Source organism: Apteryx rowi, unplaced genomic scaffold (genome assembly GCF_003343035.1).
Source record: "Apteryx rowi isolate R43461 unplaced genomic scaffold, aptRow1 scaffold_255, whole genome shotgun sequence".
Classification (NCBI taxonomy): Eukaryota; Metazoa; Chordata; class Aves; order Apterygiformes; family Apterygidae; genus Apteryx; species Apteryx rowi.
The window spans coordinates 202,295-228,957 of record NW_020448919.1 but is presented as its reverse complement, the minus strand read 5'-3'; the positions used below and the strand labels follow the sequence as shown (position 1 = coordinate 228,957).

Genomic DNA, 26,663 nt, shown 5'->3' with positions numbered 1-26,663 from the left:
TTATCTTTGCTCTTGAGACTGATCCTGAAGGTGATTTCAGAAGCCGCCACGGTATCTTGTCATGCTGCAGGGAGCCCAGCCACTTCAATAAGGGACACTGATTACGTTACTCAACAGAGCTCCCAGAGTTCAGGGGCTGGAGCACTGATTTTAAGCTCCATTGCATATATAGCAGCATATGCCTAATTTATAATAGTATATATACTATGTACGGTAACTGCTAGTTTTTTTAATGGCCATTTCTAGAGATATGCTTTTTTTCCCCCTTATACATAGTACACACAGCAATACAACTAGCATTCAGAGTCATTTTCTGTGTTATTCAGCAGTTCTTCACAAAATTAATTAAGAAACAAAAATATTTGCCTTTTTTGAGACATTAAGAAAACACAGTTAGCTCTATTGCTATTGATATTCATCCTGAAAATTTTCTAACCCAGAAGAATAATGTGGTTTTACCCTTTTGTGCAAAGAATATTCTGGGATTGGCCTAGAATATGAATTTCAGTTTGTTCCGGCATGACTGACTTAATTCTTACAAATTTTCTAATTCTGCTTTATATCTGCAAATGAAAAGATATTTCCCACTGTAGTCTTTCTTCCTTTTCTCCATGCCAACAAGACAGAACTATATAGTAGAGGAGAATTTCTTTGGAAAAAGAAAGAGTTTATTAATTTTTTGGAACTGCACCATATAAGGATATACTGTCAGTTAGAAAATCAAGGATACCTGCCATGGTTGACACTGCTTACTACCCAAAATTCAGAAACAAGTTAGAATTATCAAATAGTTTCATATATTTATATAACTTAAGTTTTCCTACTTCCCCCATTACATGAGTGTTACAAAATTTTAGATTTCCTTAACTCAACAGGCACATGGTTGGGACAGGTGTTTCACATTTAATAAAGGGCCACAAATTTAACAGAGATTAAGTTGCTTTAATTTAACATACTTACACAGTAGAAATAGGATATATATCATATTACTTTTGTTTTTTTTTTGTTTTCTTTGAGTTGAACATAAATTCCTATGTCCATTAGCTCTTTTATATTTTAAGACACATTTACTGCATAAATATGAACTCACAAAACTGAAATTACCATATTGAATGATAAAGCTATATTTGGGTATTTTAAATGTAAACACAAGAAAAATAAATTACTACATCAGCACTTTGCATACACTGTTATTATTTTTAATAGCATGTACCATGTAAGAATTAGTGGCCAGGGTAGACAATTAAAATTAAAAACATGCATTAGAGATGAGTGAATCCGATTTAGTGAAATACATTTCGGCACAGCAGTTGTTTCTTGTCAGTTCAAAGAATTTTACTCAGGGGATATCACTTCTGGCCATAATCTACATGCTTCAAATGATAATCTGCTTTACACACAACTGCTTTTTGTCTGAATGCATGCAAAGTTTGCTAAGAGCTATACGTTCCAGTTTTCATAGTTTATGGCATTCAATAGTGAATTTTAAAACTGTATTTTAGAATGTTGCATATTGAGGAAGACAGTAAAATAAATTTTTCCATACACATTTAATATATGCATGTAATGAATTGTTAAGACCTAATCTTAATGAAATACTTATTCAAAAAAATGTGGTCTTGTTTTTAGCATATTCATCCAGCCCTAGCAAAATACACAAGTATGTAACTGACAGTCATCCTGAGTGTCTATCAATACCTTGTATAAGATACTCTCCAAAAGAAACATAAAAAATCTAGAAGCACAGAGAGGTGTTGGAAAGAGTTTTAAATTTATAATCACTCATTCTTAACTGACAGATGTACTCAGTACAGGTACCTTAGAAAGGATGAAGCGTGTCTCAAAGCTGAGCTCAGCGTATCAGGGCATCATGACTAAGCAGCATTCACAGATGTATTCAAAGAGTAATGAGGTCAGTGAATAGAACAGGAGAAAGATTTATGTGTACAAACCAAACATCTTATTTCCTTCACTGAAACTCAAGGTTCCAGCATTTATGGGCAGTATTTGTGGGCAGTGTTACTCTTAGAAAGTCCTGAACACTATCCTTTGAACAGTAATTTCTTACTGAAAGGTTAAAAGATATTTCCATTTATCACTAGGTTACTCTGATCAGCTTTTTAGCTTTGGACTAAAGCAGAGAGGAAACATAGCAAAGAAGCAAATTAAATGGGTGAAAGCTATATAATATAGATGTAAAAATGACTCCATTCTTTTCCTTGTGGTTCAAGCTATTATATGTAGTTCAAGTGGAACCTCGTGGTTCTAGCTGTTACGACAATAGAAGCTATTTAGATGTAGATTTCAATTTTAAAATCTCATTATTGTCCAAATCTATTAGATTCTGAGCAAGGCTTTAATGAATGAGAATAGGAAGCGCTTTTCACTTGTCATAACTGGATGGAATTGAATCAGAAGAAGTGTGGAAGAGGATGCCAAGGATACACTGCAAGGTTAATACTTGACATATTCAGAGGGAGCAGAGCTATTTTCCTCAGTGGTATCCCACGCACATAGTCAGCTGAGAGAGGGAAACAGGAGGAAAGACTACTTGCCCTTTACAAAGTCTGGTCCCTGGTTAGTACTTCTACTACAGCTTTTACTGTTTTATTTAAGCATATACACTCAAGCATGGGGTAAGGATGTATGCAGGAAATCTGAATATTAAAACCAAATGCCTCTTAATATCATATTACTTGAGTCAGCTAATATGAGAAGATGATTACATTCAATTGTTCTTGTTTTGTACCAGTTTCAGAGAAAAGTATTTTTTTCAATTCAGCTAACTTCACTCCTGCAGAAATTCTCATTGTTTTCTTTGTAGGATTTGTACCTAACTTACTTCAAATCCATAAAACTATAAATAAAACTTTGACAATACACAATTTCACACCACATAAAACGAGAAACAGATTTGAAACTGAAGGGCCTGTTTTATCCTTCCTAGGCGAAGGAGGGTAGGGTTTTCAAAARCACCCAAGAGAACTCAATTTTTAGTTCATTTTGGTGTTTTTGTTAACTCCACTACCAGACTACCTGATTAACAGGATTTCACAAATGATCAACAAAACTGGCTTTTTTTCCCTAGATTAGTATGGTATAAAATGGCAGATAATGCGTTTTGGTTAACTTTTACAAGGAAACCTGCTGTATTTTCTCATTTTATGACATTTATTTATATCATCGCTATTTGGAATGTCCCCGTTTTAAAAATTTGCAGCTGACTTAGAGTTTATTTGCCTTTTTTTCTTTTTTTTTTTCAGTTGGATACACAATGAATGATCTCATTTTTGAATGGCAAGAAAAGGGAGCTGTCCAAGTAGCAGAAGGGCTCACTCTGCCACAGTTTCTGTTGAAAGAAGAAAAGGATTTATGTTACTGTACCAAGCATTACAATACAGGTAGGAGAGCATTTTGATGATTAAAACTGGAAAGACGTTTCCTGCTATTTTGGAGAGGTCTCTTTTTATAAACATTCTCATTGAGCTCACATGAACATTAAAACATATACCTGCATTTTGCAGGATAATGCAAAATAAATAAAATAACTGGAACAATGAAACAAAACTAGTACGCTTAAGAAAATACATAGCTGAAATAATTGAGAAGCAATTCAGCAATTTTTTTTTTTTTTTTTTTTTTTGCAAGGGGTGCCGAGGCCACATCTGTACTGTGGGATCTGAGGCACTGCCTGGATTCTGGGGTTCATACACTCGCAGCGAGTTGTCCTGGCTCTGTCAGAAAACGGCACGCGGGGCTGGGAGGGAGACTCAACAGCTCATTCATAAAGAATGTCCTGTTGCAATCCAAATTAAGGCAAAGTGCTTCTCAACATGGAGTTTATCACAGCTGCCACGATACCCTAAGGGAGGGAAATGATCCCTAAACTCTGCTTAGAGTGAGGAGGTATTAATACTGACATTTTGAAGTGTTCCCTAAAACAAATTGGAAATACCTGACGTGTACCTTTACTGTACAAATACTAATATCTGACTAATCCTCAAAAAGCTTCAAAAAATGGAGATATATACCCTTTAGGAGGATAATTTTTTCATTCCAACATCATTTTGTTAATGAGAATACTGAAATTAACATTATTTTTCTTTTTTACCATAATCCCTGCAACAAACAAGAAAACAAACTTTATTTTAATGATTTTTCTCTGACTCTTTCTAATTATACAGGCAATCTCTGCTTCATGTTTAGGGCTCTCCTGCTTTTGCGCTATTTTAACATGTGCCTATAACTGTACTTCTATAAGCTGTGCTAATTATATTATTAGAAGAACATTCGTTGTACAAAGTATTCTCTTCAGCTTTCTAAAGTTCATTTGCACAATGTAATATATCAAAAATCTCTCAATCAGGAATTAAAGCATTGCTGTGGGACTTAATCTGATATTGAATGGAAACCTGTTTTAAAATGTCAGAATTTCCAGTGATTTCCAAACATCTCTCTAAAAAACCATTTGCTTTCATTAAAGGCTTAAGAAACCATTGCTTTAAAATTCCCTGGGAAAAATCCAAAATGTTTCTTCTTTCAATTATTTAAAAGTTTCATTTTCATAATCTTGAACTGTTTCATTGCAGTAAGGTTAAAAAAAAGTTGATAATCTCAAATTAGTGTGATCATCGTAAGAATGCTCCTAAGGTCAAATAAAATATTAATATGGAACAATATATTAAAATATTTTAATATGGTCAAAATTAGAACTCCACCTCTTCATTTAAATAGCTCCCCTTTATCACAGTGAGGACAAGTTAAACATACTTTGACAGTTTCCTCTGAGAGCTTTTGTTAAAATCATTGTATTTTAAACATTTTGATGTTGACTGAGACTTCATTTTTTCAATATTTTTAAGCCACTACCTTTTTTTTTCATAACCTCTGTTTCAGGCCTGTTTATTTAAGATGGAATTAATTTTGCTCTGAGCAGAAGTAGGAAAACATGCTAGACCAAGGCCTAACATGCTAGACTCCACAGGTTCAGCTTGCGTCTCCTGTGTTTGCCATTCTGGCCCTAAATTGCAAAGGGGGGCGGGAGGAATAGCTGTTAGTGACAGCATGTGAAGGCTCACAGCTGTCAAGTTGTGCCTACGGACAAGCACATGTGCTTGTCCCTGTGAACTGCTGTCACTTTTAGGTAGAAGAAGAGATTTACTGTCATAACGACAGGACAGCATCAGTCACTATATTTCCATATCGCTTTGGCCAAAAACTGCATTTCTGTGGCCAAAGAGGTGCTCTGAACTGTCTGTGTAGACCACAGACCCTACTTAGAAACAGAATTGGGCCATTTGATTTGCATTTAAAAAGTAAGACTACCTACTAAGACAGAAAGCTTGGCAGCCTGCACACTGGCGCCCACCGCATGCGCCTGGATGCAGACTTTAAAAGACCTCAGCAAATGGGGAGACAACCGGGCTGCTGGGAATGTGCGGAGGGAAGGGACTGCCACGCTCGGGGGCACCCTCCCAGGCACAGGGGTATGCCCTCGCTGCGGCAAGCAGTAGAGGAGCTGCCCGCGCCAAGTCACAGCAGGAGAGCAAGCCCGCTTTCCCTTGGGGGTCATGCTGGCCCCCAAAGCAGGAAGAATGCTGGCAGGGCAACACGGACTGAAAAGCTCATTTTAGTCAGCAGGATTACATCCACTGTGACATTCTCCTCTACAACATAATGCTCGTCTTACTCTGAGGTTTTGGGGATTTTTTTTTTTTTTTTTTTTATTCTTCAGTATGAAGTTAGCTTCAGCAAATTAAAGGGGTTTGATTTGGTTTCGGGAAGGTGGGAGTGCCTTTGGTTTCTCTGTCAGAACTTGTATTATTAACTACTCTGTGTAGGCTAAAAAACACTAAACATGATATTAAAAGACAGCAACTCAGTGTTTCTTTTCCTCCATTACGCCATTTGAGTATGTGATCACTAATACCCTTTCTCTAAGGCTCCCAAAATGAGATACTGCAGACTGATACTTCTTTAAGACAATCCACAAGAAACAAAACAAATCATTTTTTAAAAACAGAAATAAGCCTATTTATCTGGCCCACAGGAGATTACATTAAAAGGGATTCTTAAAAGGATGCTAAGCAATTGCAGCTGGTATGCAGTCAGTGACTAAGTAAGTTTTCATTACGAATTTAGTTACAGTACAGGACAGAAAGCTTTTCTGAGACATCCTGTAAAACAGAAAAAACAAAAGTCCCTGCGAAACAAATCAACACAATGCTTCAGCACAGTATGTGGAAACTCATCAGTGCATGTCTTATCAGTGCTTCGTGCCCAATTGAAAGTGCATCTCTGTAACCATAGCTTGAAAAACAAACTGCTTCCAAATATAGGGACATAACAGTTGAGAGCATACTGGCTCATCAAGTCTAATGTTCTAAAGTGATGCAACAACATTTCTGATCCCTTCAGCTGTCTTTGCATTTGCCAGCATATCTGCAATGACAATTTGGGAAGTGAACTGAAATCATAATAACCAGAAAAAACACAACACGTGAACCATTCACATTCCAAGGATGGTCTTGCTTTACCAAATTATTTCATTCCTTTCCTATGCCACATTGCTCTCCTGGGCTCTTATGCAACACCCAGCTTTAATTTCATTCACAGGTACCAGTGGCTGCAAAAAGCCCAACATACAATGGCATGAATTCATGCATCATAGCATTAGCTAGCAAAAGCCTGCAAACACCAGCTGAAATAATACTCTGAATACTGACAGGTGTGACTTGGCTCTGTATGGGGCTATTTTTGATACCTCTGTATCTTTACTATGGCAAATCTGCTTGACTCCAGCAGGACATCTTCCTCTGAYGAAGAAGAGACTGGGATTCTCAGTCTCGCTCCTACCAAAATTTAACCCTTCTATTTTAAACATTTATTGAATAAAATATCATCAGCTGTCTGGAAGTAAAGGTCTTACATCTAGCAGTCCTTGCTATCTAGATTGCCATTAGATTCTCCTTAGCTTCTGCTTCTCCCCTCTCCACTCCTCCTAATGCAGCACAGCACGTGACTAGCTTTCCACCTTGCAAGGACACACTGGTGATTTGCATTCAACTTGATATCTCCCAGGCTTCCAGTCCTTTTCTGCAGAACTGCTACCTATCCAGTCCATCCCAGCCTGCATGAGGTTACTCCATCCCTGGTGCAAGACTGTGATTTGTCTTTGCTGAACGTCATGAGGATGCTGCTGGTCCATTCCTCCAGGCTGTGGAGGTCCCTCTGAACAGTAGCTCGGCCTCCATTTTGAGGTAGATAGGAATTGTAAGTGTGAATCTGCGCAGCTGAAAAAGGAATAGTCATTCTTTTCCAAATTATTTTCATTTTTCTCTTAATGTAGTCATTGATTATCAGTCTTATGCCAACAGTCAGCTTTATTACCTGCACTGGGATTTATTTCCAAGCAAGCTACCTTCCTTCCTGAGCAAGAACTTATGTATCCTGTAAATGATGGACAGCACTGTTAGCCCCTTTCTKTCACAGACTGCCTTGAAAGAAAAAAAAGATTGGACAATCCTACAGTCCTTTTGTGAATCTTGGCTTTAGATACACAGATGCCAGCCATATATTTCAGAACTTGGCTGGTTCTGCATCCCAGATATTCAAAAATCATAATTTCTAGCCAGGCTGCACGATCAAAGGTTCGGTCTGAATGTTTTATGATGAGGAAAAGTCAAGTATTTTCCAAGCAGTTTTTAACAGCAAAATATACTAAAAGTGCAATTTATATTCCATTGCAAATTGCAAAGGTTTTTTCTGGAGACTGCAATACTAAGGTTTTTTTGTTACTTTGTCTTCTTCTTAGAGAGGTATGAAAATAATTTCAACTAAGTTTATTTATATATAATCCATTTTATAGATACAGTCTCTTAAAATAACCAGCTTAGCCACACATACCACACATACGTATTTATGGAACATATTGCTTGTTTAAGAAATTTCATAAAGGGAAGGTGAAAGTGCAGAAAATATTTAGCAGTATTTCAGTAATAAGGAAAGCAGAGTGCATCTCAAATGACTGTGTAACATTCTGGGGGGAATAAAAAAGAAGTCTTTTTACTGAACAATAATAAACACAGCCAGACTGCTTGCCTAATGGCATCTGATAATGACTCAAACAGGAGAGAAAGTAAAAGCAGCAATTCTGGCTCAAGCACTGATCTTTTTTGATGTCAAAAGAGTAATGCCTGTTTTTTCATGGCCCCTGTCTTTTTTCATTCCTTCCCTGGACTACAAAAGACAAAAAGATACCACACTGATTGCTATCCACTAGATAACAGACACAAAAATCAAACACATTTGTCAACTGGGCATAGCTGTACCTGTGCCACTGTCTATCCATCTACAGTACAAACCATGTGTCATTTTATTAGCGTAATAGTTATGCTAATAAAATTTAGTTTATTAGAAACTTTGGAAGCTTTCTAATAAACTAAACTTTAGAAAACAAGTAAGAAAATATTTTCAAAAACAAAAAAGCCAGCCAGCCAAACTTCACTGCCTTTTGAAAAATCAAGAAAGAGCATATTCCTTTATCCCATTATGCAAATAAACTGAAAGACTGGTCACTCTTAAGAATAGTACAGAATCCAAAATGATTTGATAATTAGTTAGGCAAATGAAAAGGTTTCTGTTTAAGTAAATTTCAACAGACTTTTGGACTTGATGCTGATCAGTATTTTTCACAAACAGTGCCTACTTTCCTCTGAAAATTACTTTTTTTTCAAAAATTGAGCAGACAAAATTTTATTTCTAAAATTCTGCAGTATTGCCTCACAGGAAAGTCAGTTTATGTATTTCAAGTTCCTTTTCATGCTATCTGGTTGAAATTATGGTAGCTGCATAGTGTGATACATAACATAAGAGAGGTTAATTACAGTCTTATTTTAGCAGTTGCAGACCAACCAGAACGCACATCACAAAAGGGAGAAGGAAAGCGCCGGTGGTCTGTATGTCATCTCTCTTATGGCAACACGGTGTATCATATTGAAAATAGTCCTGTCTTCAGTCAAACAGTTCTTTTAATTAGAACACAAAATCGTCCTCAAAAAGAAGTATCGGCATTAATAACTTTACAAATAGAATGTTTCCCATTTGGCTTTTTTTTTCATTAATCCAGTTTCTCTGAGGACATTTGGAGCAAATCCCTTCACTGTTACTAACGCCGACAGAAACCACTGCCATGATGATTTCATCCTGCATACTGAGTAATTTAAAACACTAAGGCCCATATATATATGGGGACACTTTAGGAAGGCCTTCTATTGATATGATGAAGGATTTGCCTTCAGCACAGGACTGATCTAAATTTCACTTATCCAGCTTTCTACTACCCAGCACACTGAAATGTCCCATCACAGGATCAGATGAGTGCCAGCACTGGCCTTAAAGAAGGATTGGAAAAATGTCACTGAGAGTAAGACTATGATGACCAGCAGTTAGATCATATTTGGTTGCAGCTGAACAGCAGTGTACGTGCCTCCCACCAAGTGTTTTCAGTGTGGGTGTCCTGCTACAGACATCTGAATAAATGATGAAAAATTGAATAAATATTAGCCTTTTTTTCTCCATATAAAGGTACAGTGAATAGGCAAGAATATTCAAAGCATTGCAATGGCAGGTATTGACAGAGAATTTGGGACTCCCAGGCATCAATTATTAGAAAACTGTGAAAGTGCAGCAGACACCTTGCACATACTCATACGAAGTGTAATTACTCAATCAAACAGCATCATGAGAATTCCAGTTATTCAGCTATTTATTCTGATGCTCCTGTTGGGACTACCATTCCAGTGCATTAGAAATGTACTTTCATTTAGCACTATTTCTCCATTTAAGCTACAAGTACAGCCACAGCTGTACTTAAACCACTTCACAGCAGATCAGATATTAGCATTATCAATGGCTTTTCTTACAAGAAAAACTAGACTACCACTTACTAGTATCCAAAGTGGTATTAAAAACCAGCTCCTTCAGCAGATCTCTCTCCATCCTGCATGGATTAACAGTTGAATCTCTGCATGCTTAGTTCCTTATTTGTTCTTACTAATTCATTTTAAATTTTGCATTGTTATTCATTTTTAAGAATCTAATAGTAATTTATTCATTATTATTAATCTTACCTTTATTAATTATTTCTCAGGCACACTATTTCCTTGGTTCACTTTCCTGTGCTGATTATCCATTATGAACACGTTCTATATAGCTTCAGAAACAGCTGTTCAGCCTTCCTAGGAATTGCTACCATGACCAGGACATTGTACAGGTAGAGTAAGAAGAGCTCCCTCCAAGGGATATCTTAACGGAAGCCAGAAGGGGACAAATACATTTAAGTTCTACCAGCTACTCCCTCTGGAGCAATTTCAGGCAGATGAGAATCTGAAAAGAAGGACCCTTTAGGGCCTGACAGCTACTACTTATGCTTGATTTCCCTTGCACATTCTGCACTCCTGGCAGTCCCCTCTAACCACACAGGCATACTGCTGCCTGCTTACCCCACTGCCTAAACAGCACCAGCCATGGCCAGAGGAAGCTGTGCTGTGTGAAGGTGTGCCAAGGGGTGGAAAATTGCTGTTTCTACTGACTTCTCTCCTCAGATCACTCACAGGTGGCGGCAGCAGCCATGAGCAACAGAAAGAACATATGCCCTGCACATTGACTCCCAAGAAAAACCACTCAGGCTTTCTGGGTGAAAGAAAAATCTGATAGAATGACTGGAAGATACATGGAAATCATGGCAGCCCACAATACTGCAGATCTTGCATTGTCACCAAAGAACATGTGTAAGAGAGGAAAATGCACCATCCTCTGCATTTATACCAGTTTGTTCACATTGTATGCACAGGTACAGCACTCAAGAAGGCAGCACTTTTAGTGCCTTTATCACCCTTGAATCCCCAGTTAGGCTTGACTTACCTCTATTTCAGGAAAAAAACATTCTTCTTTTAGGAAACCCTCTTTCTACAGCTATGGCTGTTTTTCTCTGTATTACAGAAATCTGTCCATTTTATAGATTGTGTGCACATCTGTATTTAGCTCTAGCCTGACTGAAACTAGCGTTATGCCTTAATTTGTTGCTCAGCCTAGGCAAAACCATATTACCACAAAGATTTCTTATACTCTTCCTAGCCACTCTCCATGACATTTACAGTGCATATCAGAATCAACTAGAACTCACTTTTTATGAAGTGAGAATGAATTATTACAGTAATACTCTTACTTGCTCTTCTATCTCCTTCCCCAGCTGAGATGTCTGCATCTGATGCATCTGATGACTGAGTCTTCATCTGATGTCTGAGTATGTCTCTTCTGATGCATTCAAGCATCCAGTCAAATAGTTAAACCACAGCTAACTTGACTTTGACTTTGAAATGGAATTCAGGAAGAAGAACGGGGCCCACAGTGGTTTTAGCTGGTTTTAGCTGGAAAACAACTAACAGCACAACCTCTGTTGGCTGCCTCCTAGCTGAAGGTCACATCTGCTGGTGCAAATGTTTCTACTTTATTTTGCTTCTTCAGCCAAGTTTATGCTCAGCAAGGAAGGGCAGAATATAACATCATCCTCCCACACTTAGACCAGCAACCACTGCAACCACACTGCTGAGACTGACTTCTGCCTTTCTCCTCTGCTGTCTTCCACTGGTGAGAAATCCAATAGCCAGCACTGGAATAGTGGCTGTCTGGGTAGACACAAGTCTTCCTTGGGAGTTGCCATCTATTTGCGGATTAAGCTAACTTTTCAATGAGGAGAGGAGGAACACAGTGGTCTTGACCAGAAAACAGCAACTACAGCTGAGAGGCAAGTTCCAAGGTTGATGTGATCCCACCAGYTCCTAATGTGAATATATGACTGGCATGTCCATAAGCTCATTGTGTGTAAGCCCAAGGCAGGAGTCTAAGTCACACATTTAATGGAGTTAAGCAAAGTTATTTTTCCACTTTGTGGCACTTTTCACTTTTTTTTTTTAACCTTGGCTGATGAAACTTTTTATGTTTACGAAAATACAAAAACAGACCAAAAAAATCTTTCCATATAATTCCTTTGACATATCACTCACTTCTATTTCTGGCCTTTTTATAACCCCATTTCTCTTTTCTCCCTTTTTCCTTGGCTACTATATTTTTTATTTGCAGAATCTCTTTCATTTAGTTAGGATTGTGTTGTCCACAGCTATTCATCCCTTCCTCCTCAGTTCAGACAAACCTGACAAACCTGCAACTACATAAAAATAAACCACATCAGAGCTAATGTATTATTTATTGCTCGTGGTTTAGGACCACAGTATTTTTGTGCTGAGACCTCTGTGATAACTCAAGCTCACTTGAATACTCAGGAAAGAGACTCAGATGTCTTATCCCACCTTTCCTTGGAGTACAAGCAATGTACAAGCAATAGTCTATAATTATTGACACTCCATTTAGGCATACATTATCCATTCTGAAGCTCCTTGTTTTTTCCTCCTAATTTGTCCTGAAAGGGGAACATGAGGCCCTAGAAGAAGAAAATGTCGCGTGATGAATTTTAAACCTTGCTGATGGGGGGTTATACTAAAATAGATTGCAAGAGACCTACATTTGGTTAACACATTCCTGTCACTCCTTACCACCATGGCTTACTCTAATGTACAACACCTGCCTTAATCTACCTGAAACTGGCTTTCCTATCTTCACTTTTTCACACATCCCTGATTGGCTATCTTAGAAATTAACAGCACCTGCATAAACATTATAAAAGCACCATTTTACATAAAAGATTCTTTTTTGTGTTTTACAGGAAGGGTTATAAAGTTTCATTCCTAGAGTAGATAAGGAACAAAGTATTTTACAGCCATTTTACAGTAGAGCAATAGCCTGTCATCATCTAATTCAGGTATCATACACACAAGAATGACAGTTCTGAGTTATGACTGCAATATGACACACAAAACAGGTTAGTTTTCTTTGAAGCTCCTTCTCATATGCCAAGAAATGAGTTGTAAGGAGAAAAAAAAATGGGCGTTTATGGCAGACAGTACTGAACACATGTGGGAATGGTTCTTTACTCTAGGTAAAGAACAAAAAACATTAATAAAACTGCTGAGAAAGAAGAGACCAGTTCTGTCAAAGACCTGTGAATTAACAGAACAAATGTCACAAAAAAAAAATCTTCAGGGTAAGGATCAGCTTGAAACAAGAATATTATTTTGACAAAGGCCGGACAGTGCAGAACTTCAAACGATTATCTGGGATGCACCAAATGCTAAATGAACGAATGTAACACGTAGCATTTTGAAGAGAGAAAGTTGGGGAGGAGGGGGGAATCCTGGCCCTTTCTGAAGTAAACAGCAAAATTCCCATTTGCTTTGTTAAACCAGAACTTCATTCCTTGATTGAAGAAGAGAGAAGTTTCGAAGTTGGAGCAAGAAATGGTTGAGGCAGGATTTGGGCCACAGATTTCAGGAGTGCAGGATTCAGAAAAATGCAAAGAGATTAGGAGTGAAACTAATAATTGAGCTCGTACATAAAACTCCTAAATTATATCACGTCATTTTAAAATTGAACATGTGCACTTAACTGGATTTCACAACCACTGTCTTTCTTAATATAGGTATTTCTGAGTTACTCAGCAAAATAAAAATTTTACACAATGACAATTGCTATGACATCACAGAAAAAAATTGTGGCTTCACAGACCCCACTATTAAGAAAATAGCATATTTAAGAAATATATTTCCAAGCACTTATTATGCCTAGAATAAAAACATTTCAGTTTGGCTTTATCGATCTGAAACTCATTTCTGTACTCCAAACACTATTGTCACAGTACAACATACAATATGAATATAGGGCAAGCTGATAAATAAATTTGATACATAAATTCTGTTAATATGATAAATATGAAAGCACTCTTAATGTGGATCATTCTGTTATGGCATTTTAACATACAAAGACAGATTAGGAAAATAGCTATTAAAAATTACTGAAAAATACACAGTTTTTGAGAAACCCAAAACCAATTAAGAAATTACTACATTGTTTTCCATGTTAAATTTAGAATTAGTAAATACTTTCATTCAAACAAGTACAGAAATCTGATGTATATATATTTCTTGATAAGAGAAACTGTTTCACATATACACTATTTTGTTACTAGCAGCACTGTGTTCAGCACCATTCATATCTAAGTAATAAGAACACTGAAAAGAGAGAAAAAACTAATGAATGCAGATCAAGATCTATGAAATACTCTTTTGCTTACAGGGTAAAAAGCAGTCTGGGTGACAGAAAACACTGGTTTTGTGAGTTATGGCACTTCTCTGAGCAAACAACAGATTTTTCTGCTCTGTTACAGTTAAAACAGTGGGAGCTGCTGGATGTTCACTGCTTGGAAGAATTAGGCCACTCGATCAGTTTCCTGAAGTAGCCTAATTCCACGTGCTCTATTTCTGTTTGAACCTCGGTCATTGTGTTTTTAAGTCAGAACAGCTGGAATGGGGATAAAGGAGGATATTTAGAACAATCTCCTATTGATAACCTAATGCCCATACTGATCTTAGGACATTTTTCCCCAATTCATTGCATTTAAAAAACAAATTGAAGCTTAAAATTGAATCAAGAGATAAAGATCTTGTATCATGGGAGAGCAAGTCTTTTCTTTGCAGATAGTAGTATTTCCAAACAGTAAGTAGGATAACAAGTATCATCCCACAGAGCAACTTTTCTGTATCATAATGCTTTGTGTTTCAGTCATCTCTTTGTTTTTATAAGGAGAGAAGGGTTCCTGAGCTTACTGAATTCTTAAATTTTCAATTTTTCAGTCCCCTTTCTTTTCAGTAGATACTCCCATTGTAGTGGAGAGCATATATATTACAAACCACTAAAGAGAAATCAAAATATTCATCATTCATTAGAGAACAAATATATTTGACATTGTATAAATTCTTTAGCGTGTGCACTATGTTGACATGTTGACAGTAATGAACATGCTATTTCTATTAAATATTTTCTTCTTTGTTATAACAAGGAAAGTTTACATGCATTGAAGTCCGATTTCACCTTGAGAGGCAAATGGGTTACTATCTCATCCAGATGTACATACCAAGTCTCTTGATCGTCATTCTCTCCTGGGTGTCATTTTGGATCAACATGGATGCAGCTCCAGCCAGAGTGGCTTTAGGCATAACAACTGTACTGACCATGACGACACAAAGCTCAGGTTCACGAGCGTCACTTCCAAAGGTAGGCAGAATTTCTTCTGTTGGCACTGYGGTAGTACAAAGTGATAACGCTCCTTGACAAAAACACTTCTAGTCATCCTCTCAATAGCTGCTCTGATTATTAGCACATAAGTATTTTTTGAAGGAAAGGAGATAAACATTTTGAAATATTTAGGGTTTTTTTGAGCCATCAATCAAATATACACTACTTCTCTCCTGACTCAACTGTTTAGCCAGGTTCATATCTCCTACAATTCCACAAAACTCAGCAAGGCATGAAAGTAAGTTACTCAGTACCACATAAATGCTGCTTGTTAGCCTTTGACTAGCTTATCCTTTTCAAATCCCAGTATCTGATGATGTGCTAGCAAATATGATGACTTGAATTTCTAAAGGTCATAGATTCTGACCTGCTCTCAGTCATCTTGCTTGCCCAGAAACTGCCTACATTATGAATTTATCCACAGTAATTAATGTCTAAATTACAAATGTAGTCAATTCCTCCCCTTGATTCCCAAAACAAAGTTGTTTAACTATCCATAGAACAGCTGTTTGCATCCAGCCAGCTGTTCTAAGGGAGCAACTGCTACATCTGTCCTTTATTTTGACTATTCCCTCAGTTTTACTTGCTCACAATACAGCACACCCGCTTGATAAGAGTGAAGGAACAAAAACTTGTATAATCCTAAAACATGTAAAAATACATTTCTCAGATCAACAAACAGATATCACAGTTGTGGAAATGGTCAGACTGGGCCATTATGTAATGCTGAACCATGTCACCCGTCATGGTTGAGAAAGTAGTATACCAGATGGAGTGACCAAGCATCTCAATTTAATGAGATAATCTCCCTCTCAACAGGAAACCTGCATTCTTAGCACCACAAGAAGTAAAGGAGACTTTTGCTTTATCGACATTTTAAAAAGAAAAAAAGTGAAGATAAATAGGTTCCAAACAAGTATATAAAGAATGGTATATTTCTGTGATTAACTTTTTGAGTCTCCTGACCTGTCATTGCTTTAAACATTTTATTTTGTATTTTAAGGGTTATTCCTTTACCATCTTCATGTACCATTGCACTTGTTATATTTTTGAGGCCTGATGCCAGCTATGTTGGGTGAAATGATAAAGCTGTTGCACACAGATGTGCTTTATCTTGTAAAGGATACAGCTCTTGCACACTGCAAGAGAACAGGCCCTATATTCCCAGTTCAGATTACGTCCTGCACTTTAGCTTCACAATAATGAAGGACTGCAGTGAGTTCCTCTATTCCGTAATTGATTTTCCATACTTCTACTGTGTCAAAATTACAGGCCTAGTTTGAGCCAGTATCTTTGATTTACCATGCCCATACTAGCAGGGAATGAACATACTGGAGTTCTCCATCTAACTCCCTTCTTCAAGCTAATTTCTCTGCCAGGAGCTTTAAATCAGACTCTTTACAATAGGAGAATTCCCACTGGTCCCACTATAAGCTATTCTCTAATTCCTTAGTATCATTTACATATTATATTGGGAGAAATGGAAAAACAGCATGTGTTTCTTGTGGATTATTTGGTTTATGACCTACAGTACATTCTAAAGACATAAATGAGGTAAAAAATAAACAAATATTTGTGAAAGACTACACTTAAAAAAAAAAAAAATTTAAGGTATACAGATTGCATTGTTGGTCCTCTTATTACCTAGCTAACTTTCATGTTAAATTCTGTTTGATCAACATAGTCCTGGGATCTGGAGATATTAATGCACTTCCTCCTAACATTACGAAATACTAGACTTCACATCTGTGTTTTTAACATTTTCAGTCTTCTGCTCTATTTTCTCCATAGGTGTCATATGTCAAAGCGATTGACATCTGGATGGCTGTGTGTCTGCTCTTTGTATTTTCTGCACTTCTGGAATATGCAGCTGTAAACTTTGTGTCAAGACAGCATAAAGAACTTCTGCAATTCCGCCGGAAGAGGAAGAAGAACAAGGTAAAACCAGCAGTATTAACAACTTTGAAAGAGAGTCAAAGGAATTGATTTATGCCATGATATAGACTTTACTTGGTAAACATAGTGCTGCTTAAAGTGGCTATATAAATAAAATGGCAGCACAGAATGAAATCCACTCTAGGCAGAGGGTCACTACAAGGACTATGCACTGCATAAATCCAACTTGAATTCTCAAAAGAGGGATTAAGAAGGATTTAAATGAGGCATGGGCCATGTGGGAGCCATCTGTGCAGGCATGAATTTCACTCTGTTAGAAGAGTCAGATTATTCTTCAGAGGATGAATGTTACTGGTACATGCAGCATTTTGTACTGCATTGAGATTCAACAAATAATATTTCTTAACTTGCTTCTAGAGTTCAGTTCAAAGCCTTCACAGCTGTGTTTCATGTAAATATTTTTAATATAAAAATCACTTTTTCAATTGTTTTATTGGTGGAAGAATAAACATTTTACTTTAAAAGGCTAACTGAGGAGGTTTTTTTCCTTCTGTCATGTTAATTAACTTTAGTGTAAATTGTTCATACAGTTAGTAAGAAACTTTAATGGAGCAATGGTTATTTATTTATTCTATAGCTGAAACTATCTAGACTACTTGTAAAATAAGTCACTGCTAACGTTGTATAAAACCAAGCAACTGAGGCTACAAATTTAAATTCTGAAGTCAGCTAAATCAAGCATTGAGTAAAGCTTTTATGCATGACTCCTACCTCAGATTTTTCCAAGAGAAAATATTTCTCCAACCTACTCATTAAATAGGTACCCACAACTGCTGTCACGCAGGACCTTTCACTGGCTTTCAGTCACTATCTAGAATATTGCTACGGGTCAAAGCATGGCCGTAGCAAGGAGTGACACGTGACTCAGTACAGCTGTCTTTCATTCCTGTAGGCTTACCTCACTTTATTGCTTGTATCACAAAGAAAAGTTAATTAACAGCTTGTTCCCTTTTACTTATAAGATAGTTAAAATATATAACACTGTAAAGCTGATCTAGCAGTTTCTGCTAGCAAGACTCTGTGTGAACAAGGGAGAGAAGGCTACGCAGTCATATGAAAATGACATTTTCATACATTTGTCTGTTGCTGTGTGTTAAGTCCTAGCCTTGCTCAAATGCACAGAGACACTCATCTACCACAGCTTAGAGGATGGTCCAGACTCCGTATATGCCTGCTTTCAGCATCTGTCCCTGTGAAAAATGCGCTCTTCTTCCTTTTAGCTGGCAGCAGCAGCAAACACGCTTCCCGACACACACAGGAGGAAAGCAGCATTTTTGTGACAGGGTGTTTATTTCTGAAACATGGCAGCTCTCAGAGAGCTGCTCAAAGGTCTGGAATGCAGGAACGGGCCAGGCAGAGACAGATTACCCGGCTGGGGGCAGGTGCGCCAAAACCAAAGCCTTATGTATCAAATATAAACAGCTATGTTGAGTGATACATTATGCAACTACACTTTTAGTCTATCCTTTTTTTCCACCACRTACTACAGTGATTTCTGGATCTCAGGCAAATTCACTTTATTCAGCTCAAGCGATGTCTTTTCACTATCTTGAATACAGCCTGATTATTATAACCACAGGGTCAGAGCCTGGCAAGTACTACTGCCTTTCTTCTTTAGAAGCAAAACAAATATATTTYCAGCCCTCTTTTAGCAAGACTTTAGACTTGCTAAAGATACTTTTTCAGCAATCACAGTCAATCACATTTCACCTTAGAGATATTTGAGGGAGGATCCACAATATACCGGGCACTTTTAAGAAAAGCCTGCTTAAAAAGAGTATGCAATCATCACATCGCATCATGACATCATGGTATGAATCAGCAGTCCTTATTCTAATTTTACACTTCCTTTGACAGTCCTCTAACTTCATGGTAGGTTGCCTGCTAGACTCAAGTAAAATTAAAGGATTGGACTTACAGACTCCAAAGTCTATAGTAAAGCATCAAATACTCCCCCCCTTAGATACTGAAGGATGAAGACATACATTTCAATGATTTTTATGATAATACTAATAGATATATAGCTAACAGAGATATAGCAGATATAGAGAAATCAATGTCATGATGCCATTTGTTGGTTAGCTAATCAAGTATTCCGCCATTATAATATTTCCTTACTGCCTGAAAACACTCTATATTGTACTCTCAGATTTTCTTTTTACTAAGCGGAGCCTAGATTTTTCTTGTTCTATGCATTGAAATCTATGGAATTAATAACAGAATTTATTTACTTGTTTTCATGTTCTCAAGGCACACAATGAGAAAAGCAAAAATACAAGCTACTTTTACAGAGAGCTGATCTGTCAATTTTACCTTTTTTACGTTCGCTTTTTTACTGTGATTTTGAAAGATTTATTTGGAGAAGATTTCTCATTTATTGTGTTTTTAAATAACATTTGCTTTGTTATAGAACTAGTATTTACTTTCAGCAATGACAAAAACACAAGATAATTTGTTGCTTTTCCTACTTTCTGTGTGAGCCATCTTTTTTTTTTTTAACATCTTCAGAAGTTGTTTGTATCTTGCACACAGAAAGGACAGTAGGTTCTTTTAATTGCATCTGCAGGTTAATAGCAGAAAATTCTAGTTGCTATGGGCTATATTAACTCCGAAAGAGTAGACTACAAAAAGAAAATTTTTAAGAACGGGATAGAAAATTACTTTTCCATCTTACTAAATTTTCCATTTTTTTCTCTTTCCCTTCTCCCTGAACAATCAATTCTGCATCAAGATGAAACCAATGTTTTGAAAACATTTATTTTTCCAAACACTATGTAAAACGTAGGAGACCAATTCACCCCACAATAGCAAATAACCTTGTAGCTAAGGCACTCACTCCCTGGCTTGGCATAGCAAGAGCCTTGAACATGAGTTTCCTACAACCGAGGTGAGGGTATTGAATATTTTGAGAGTATGTGTTTTTTCCTTCCTGTCTCTGTAAGTTTCATCATAAGACAGTTTTCTGAGCATAAGTTTACCTAAAAATGGTTTGTTCTTGTGCAAGGTTATGATTTTGACAAATAGACATTTTTCTGACAAAACAAATTTAACTGAAGGGTTCTTGACTGACTCCAGTTCCGTGTAGAGATGAAGCTCCTGACCAGAGGTAACCTCTGAGAAGCTACCCTCTCAGGCTCCAGAGACAGCTCACCTAATTGTTTCTCTTTTTTCTCCATGTTTTATTAAACCATTGCTTGCCCAGCAAGTATACTAGAAACACTGCAGTATAGGGATTTTCTCTCTTCAAAAAATTTGGATCATATCCTAAACCCTCTGGTATACAAATAATAACTGATATCTTATGGATCAAAGCAAGCAGTTAATAACTAGCCTTCCTTACCACAAATGTTATTATTTGCTCACCACAATTTCTAACATGAAAACCTAGGATGGTAAATCAAGATATTTATGTTGCCTTCCTCTTTTGTCTTTTTCAGTCAGCTACTATAGCTCATGATTATAAAGTTTAGTATGTTTTTGTGACCCATAAATAGGCTCTGAATTCACACTGAAAGATTGTGACTAGCCACCGATTCTCAGGAATTAGATTTTATTTGACTTCTAAAATGACAACATCTAAACTCATTTGACCACAAAAGCAGAAGGCATGAAAATAAGTTAGACAGAAAGACTGGGTTATTCCTTCTCATTGCTGAGTAAAAGTACAGGAGAACTGAAATCTCTCCCTTAAAAAATATGTATTATCTAACTTCAAAAAAACTTCTGTGAGTATGATAAACCAAAGCAAGAACAGTTGAGATTTAGGAAAAAGTACACATTCTACAAAGAGGAATTATCTACAGAACCATATCAGGACATTCTTGCATCCAAAGCCCATCCATCATTGCTATTTTCTTTATGCTCTTTCCCCCTTCAACCACTGCCTCCTTCTTGTAACACTTTAGTATGTCTGCAGCCTCCCTTCCTGGATGGCACTAACAGCAGCGTCAACGGTCATTCTCAGGTATAACTGCACCTTCTGGCTACTCTTGGTATACTTGTAACTCACTCAAGGATTCCAAATAATTTAAAGGTAACTTTCTCTTTTAGAGGCCAAATCCAATGCCCACAGAATTAACAAAAATTTATAATTGATCTGAGGGAGTCTGGGATTGTGCTACACATACGGTAATAAATAAAAATAATTATTGCAACATAACATGCAAATTATTCATTGCTGTTTTCCAACAAGCATCACAACAGGTATAGGAGATTTTTTAGAAAGTGTCTGGTTTCTTTACAGTTACACAAACTAGCATAATAAATCCTGAGAACAGAGAAGTTTCAGTTCCCAATCTGCAACTGCATTTGGTCGTCATCCATTATATGATCCATAAATCTTTGCTGTGTTTGGCCAAAGAACTCATCAATTTCACAGGCACTGTCTTACTGATATGCTGGAAATATGCTTTCAAAATGAATAAATATTAATTACTCATTTAAAGTTACACTCTCTTGGGTCCTTGAAAAAGAAAAAATGATTGAAGTCATACAGGGATACTGAAACATATTTATGGACATTGTTTTTCTTGGATGCATTTCCACTGTACAAGAAACAACATTAATTGTATACATATACTGAAAAACACTTTGATTCTACATTACCTTTTAGTATAAAATATTTACTTTTCAGGAACAGTCAATCTTATAATTCTATTTTCAAAAATCTAAAGATCGAAGCATCTTTAGTGAGGAAAATAGACATGCGAACTAGATTGATTTAATGGTAATCACACGTCTTTTCTTTTGTTTTCTTTTTGGTCAACCCATCTGTTTTGATGAAAGTATTTTGAGGGAGTTCTTGATGGAAATGAAATGAATGAATCATTGCAGCATAGCAATGGCTTGAGATGTACAGGACGTATAGACGGGACTTTGCCTCAAATCTACAGTACAAATTTAAGGGTAAACTATGTAGAAGATGTCCCATTTGTCATAATGTGATACCTAGTCATTAACAGAGGCCCTGTCCTTTTGTTTGAACTAATGTCTTCCCATGTGGACTCCATAAACCATCATTGCTACCTGTATGTGATGACGTGAAATGTAAATAAAGGTACCTGTCTTGTTAATTTTGTAATCCATATTGATCTTTTAAAATCTGGATTAAAACATAAAATTAAAATTATACTTTCTGCAACTTCAAAGGAACACTGACATCAGTTCTAGGAGAAATCAGCTGGTACCAGATAAATGTTTAAAACTAAGCTGTCTGTAGTGCAAAACAATTCAATACTGCTTTTCTTCTCAAAAATTAACAGTAAAAAAATTAGTGTTCAAACAACCAAAGATAAGGCTTCAAATAAATCCTCAGCAACCTACAGTCAAAAGGCTACAAGAGATATCTTCAGCAATTATGCATATTATTTTTTGAGAGAAATTAATTACTAAGTATTTGTACAGAAAACAGCAAATTGAAATCTTTCTCTTATTTTATGGCTGAATATGTTATAGAACAATGTTGATATGAAAAATAAAGCAGGTGAAATTATTTCCTTCAAGTGCCAAAAAAATCTGATTTTCTAAATAAAAATTGTTATCTAAATGTATTAATATTCTTTATCACAATTTTAATAGAAGTAATAAAATATTTAAATGCAGCTGTACACCGAATAGTATTCAAACTGTTAGCTACTACACAGTATGTGTGAAAACCACATTCATATTAAAACCTCACTAAAATCTTTATCAATAATAAATGTCATTCATTTCCTTTTCCTTAGTGATGATGCACTAAAGATATACGCAAAAGAAAAAAAAAAAGCTTCCTTATAACATCTTAAAAGAAAGTTTTCACTCCGAATGCAACGGAGTTTTTGAGGAAGACATTGCGCTTGGCAGATTCTGCATCAGGATACATAGGATCCTTCCATTAGATAATCTCAACAGTTGCGGACTCAGATACCTGTATTTGCAGGCATATTTCTAGCCAAAAAGAAGGACTTTAGCCAAGGCATTTTAGGAAAATGAATGGGGGATCACTGTCACTTTATACAATGGCTTTGAAAAAGCACTCAAAAGTTAATTTCATTAGCAATAGTAGCTGCATCTCACCTGCTGTGCAGATATCAATCTGAGGCCAACTCAATGATTTTTCTGCATTACTGATCTGCTGGAAAACTTGCAGAACTACCTCTTGGGTGCGCCAGCTGTGCCAGCAAAAAGGCAGGGGGTACCCGGCACGCTACCATGCTCTTGGAGGTGCCCTTCTCTGCATAGCCATTAGCCCAAGCGCTCTGGCCGGACTTGGCAGGCGCCAACCATCCCGCCTGCCCTCACGGCACCCGACAGACACGAGGCAGAAAAGATAGACCCCGAGAAGGGCTTTCACATCGCTGCCTCAGCAACACAGGATTTCCGAGCAGCCTGCTCACTGGCTCACTTCAGGATGTCTGCAAGTCAAAAGCAAGCAGAGAGCTGAGCTTTACAGCCGCTCTAGGGGATCACTCACTCAGTTCAGGCAAGCACAGCACAGGGCCAGGGAAGCCACAGCACAGCGCTTCACCCTGCAAACGCGTCCAACCGAGAGCGGCTTCTCGGAACAATTCTTACACAGTCACTCTGAGCTAGCGATGTTATAAGCACTATTTTCTGGAGAAGTGTGAAAAGATTTAACCATGAATCACAGATCTTTGCCCGTATCAAGGAGTTTATATGTCGACTCTAGAATAATCCTCATAGTCTATGGATTTGTAACTTCTGTTAACTGGAGATGTTCCAATAAAGATATTATTTCCCATTTTTTCCTGACAGGAGAGGCACAGTACTGTAGTAATTAGTCCTTTGTTTTATCATGTCATCAAAAAATCATCCTATCATTTTGTATTTCTGTTATTCATCTCCACATTTAAGTAAGTCAGTGCTTTTTCTTCCTCTTTTGCTTTCATGTTAATTTTTCATTACTTTCGGTTTTATAGAAGTATTCAAATACAGATTTGAAGTATAGTGTTTTCAGTGAACTGTATTAGTCTAGAAGTTTATTCAATTAACATATGTGAAAAACTGTGTCGGTTGGGTAATAACTACAGCAGTGCTGGATGCTCATGCTGTTTGCCAACTAGTTCACTTCAAATACTAATGTTTTTGCATTTTCTTGTAGATAATTGATTTGACCAATATTGATAATAAAATTTGCTGGATTTTTTAAAAAACAAAAGAAATTAACAATGGTTTTTCTAGTAACTATCACTTAATCAAAAATTTAAGGATGTTTAAAATTAATTGTCCATTCTGGAACACTTTCAAATTTTCTGAATGGCACTGGTATTTTCAAAATGAGAAATTCGGAAGTTTGTATTTAAACAATAACTRGTAAATATATTTTTTTAACTTTGATTTTAATTCACTCTAGGAAGAATTTTAAAATATCAAAATTTCTCATATAAAATTAAAATTGACTCTGCTCACTTCTAACTTTTTAATATTTATGAAAATGATTTTCCAAAATAGTTAAGAAACAACATATACATAATATTTTGTCATACTTTATAAAAGCCTATAATCCTAAAGAAACTGGSTTAAATTAGACATGAAAAAAAGGAAATGCTGAATTTAAAATTAGCTAAAAAAATGTGAATGCCCTCAAAATCATAGCAYTATGCTTGGGTAGCATAGATAGTGCAGGAATATTCTGGGATATATTCAGATCTAATCTGGACCTGGTTTCTCAGTCTATGTATTATTTACCTGTCTGCATTTCTACCTCCTTTACTACTTGAGAATACCTCTAACCAGGCAGAGAGAGGTATAAAATGCATCTCCCRATAGAAGCCACATTCTTGAAACCCATCCTTTGAGAATATGTACATCTTCAGACTATCTGTTTTTGTTTCTGTGCAGTGTGATTTAAAACCAGATTCAATTTTCTCTTATAGCTCCCTGAATTCAGAATGTCTTTGCCAGTTTTCCCCTCGATTGACAGAACAAGGCAGGAGAAAAATCCAGCCTTTAGCTTTCATTCACTTTATTTTAAACTAAGACACTTTACATACTATTCTCTACACAGGGAAGAGTAGAAATAAGGCATACAAATGATTAATTATATAAGTGAGAATTCTGCCTTTTTGATCACCGCATGTTTACTAAATGTGACCATCATTACTATTTGCATGACGGTTATGTCTCAGGGCCAGGAAACCATTTTGTTAAGTAACGCACAAAGTTAATGGCTATTGTCCAAAAGATCATGTGAAATTTGCTCAGTTGAAGACTGCAGACATCTGCTGTAAACGGGGAAAAACAAAACCGATCAGTAGTTGTGTTCCTGACTGCTGCTAGATTACTAAGATTTCTTTTTTCTCTAAAAAGATTACAGATTCTATAAACAAATAGATAAAACTGGGCTTGTTGAAGTGGCTGCAATAGTTTTGGCAGAGACATTGATAAGGCCAGAATTTCAACAAGTTAAACTGCAGATTCAAGAAGTCACTGAGGTAAAGGTACAGCACTTGGTACTTAGCAGCTGGTAAGATTTCTATAAACAAAAAATCTTGCTTTTTTTTTCTTTTTGCAACAGGATGATGATGTAAGAGAAAGTCGGTTTAGTTTTACAGCATATGGAATGGGGCCATGTCTGCAAGCAAAAGACGGAGTGACACAAAAGGGGCCAAAAAACCCCATTCAAGCTGCACCAAAAAGCGCTGATGAGATGAGAAAGGTATTTATTGACCGGGCCAAGAAGATAGACACAATTTCCAGAGCTTGTTTTCCATTAGCTTTTCTGATTTTCAACATTTTTTACTGGGTAATTTACAAAATCATTAGGCATGAGGACACTCACCAATAACAAGATTAAGGCTTTTAGCACATACAGTTCTGGCTGGCATGTTCAACTGGAGGCTTTCTGTTAGAAATATGCACAGAAGTCATCAGCAGAGCTAAAGGCATCGAGGGGAAAAACAAAAAGGATCCTGCATGACTTGCTTTACCGAGTCACAGTGGAAGAATGACACCCAGAGAAGATACGTCTGCTATTGCAGTTTCTACATCAAACTAATTATCATCAACTTTTTCATAGTAAATCACTCTCTACTGAAGCTTTACTGCCAAGTGTTTATACATACTGTTACACAGTGGTATAACTGTACAGTACTCTTTGATGTTCCTTAAAAGTTTTTTAATTCTGGTGTATTTTTAATTATAAAATGGGTCCAGAACACCCTAGGTAAATCCCATAGTATTAGAGAATAGATTAGCATTTGTAACGCTTATTTCAGTTTTACAAGATAATGACAAATTACTGATTTGAGTTTTAGAATCGAAGGACTTTTCCTTGTATTAAGAACAATATCTGTGGTTTTGGAATGAGCGCATATGATGCATTTAAGTTATATTATTTATTAAAAGTAGTCCATATTATGGTTCCACTGGAAAATGTGTGTTGAAATAATCTCAGAGACAGCACAAGGTACTGTTGCCCAGTAGTCTGAATATCACTTGGAAAATATATTAAAAYTTGTCAT

General features: G+C 36.6%; 1 protein-coding gene across 2 annotated transcripts in view; it reads left to right on the top strand.

Annotated features, from left to right (window-relative positions):
- The window catches only part of GLRA3 (glycine receptor alpha 3), a 100,520-nt gene extending 74,462 nt beyond the window's left edge, over window positions 1-26,058 (top strand). The window contains exons 6-10 of one of the 2 annotated variants that reach the window (XM_026067222.1): window positions 3,264-3,401; window positions 15,011-15,225; window positions 17,038-17,184; window positions 21,988-22,107; window positions 25,718-25,987. In XM_026067222.1, coding sequence (XP_025923007.1) covers window positions 3,264-3,401; window positions 15,011-15,225; window positions 17,038-17,184; window positions 21,988-22,107; window positions 25,718-25,987 — 890 coding nt within the window. Of the gene's footprint in view, window positions 1-3,263; window positions 3,402-15,010; window positions 15,226-17,037; window positions 17,185-21,987; window positions 22,108-25,717 lie in introns of both variants that reach the window. The other variant, XM_026067223.1, reaches the window with a different exon arrangement.
- Window positions 26,059-26,663: the final 605 nt, after the last annotated feature.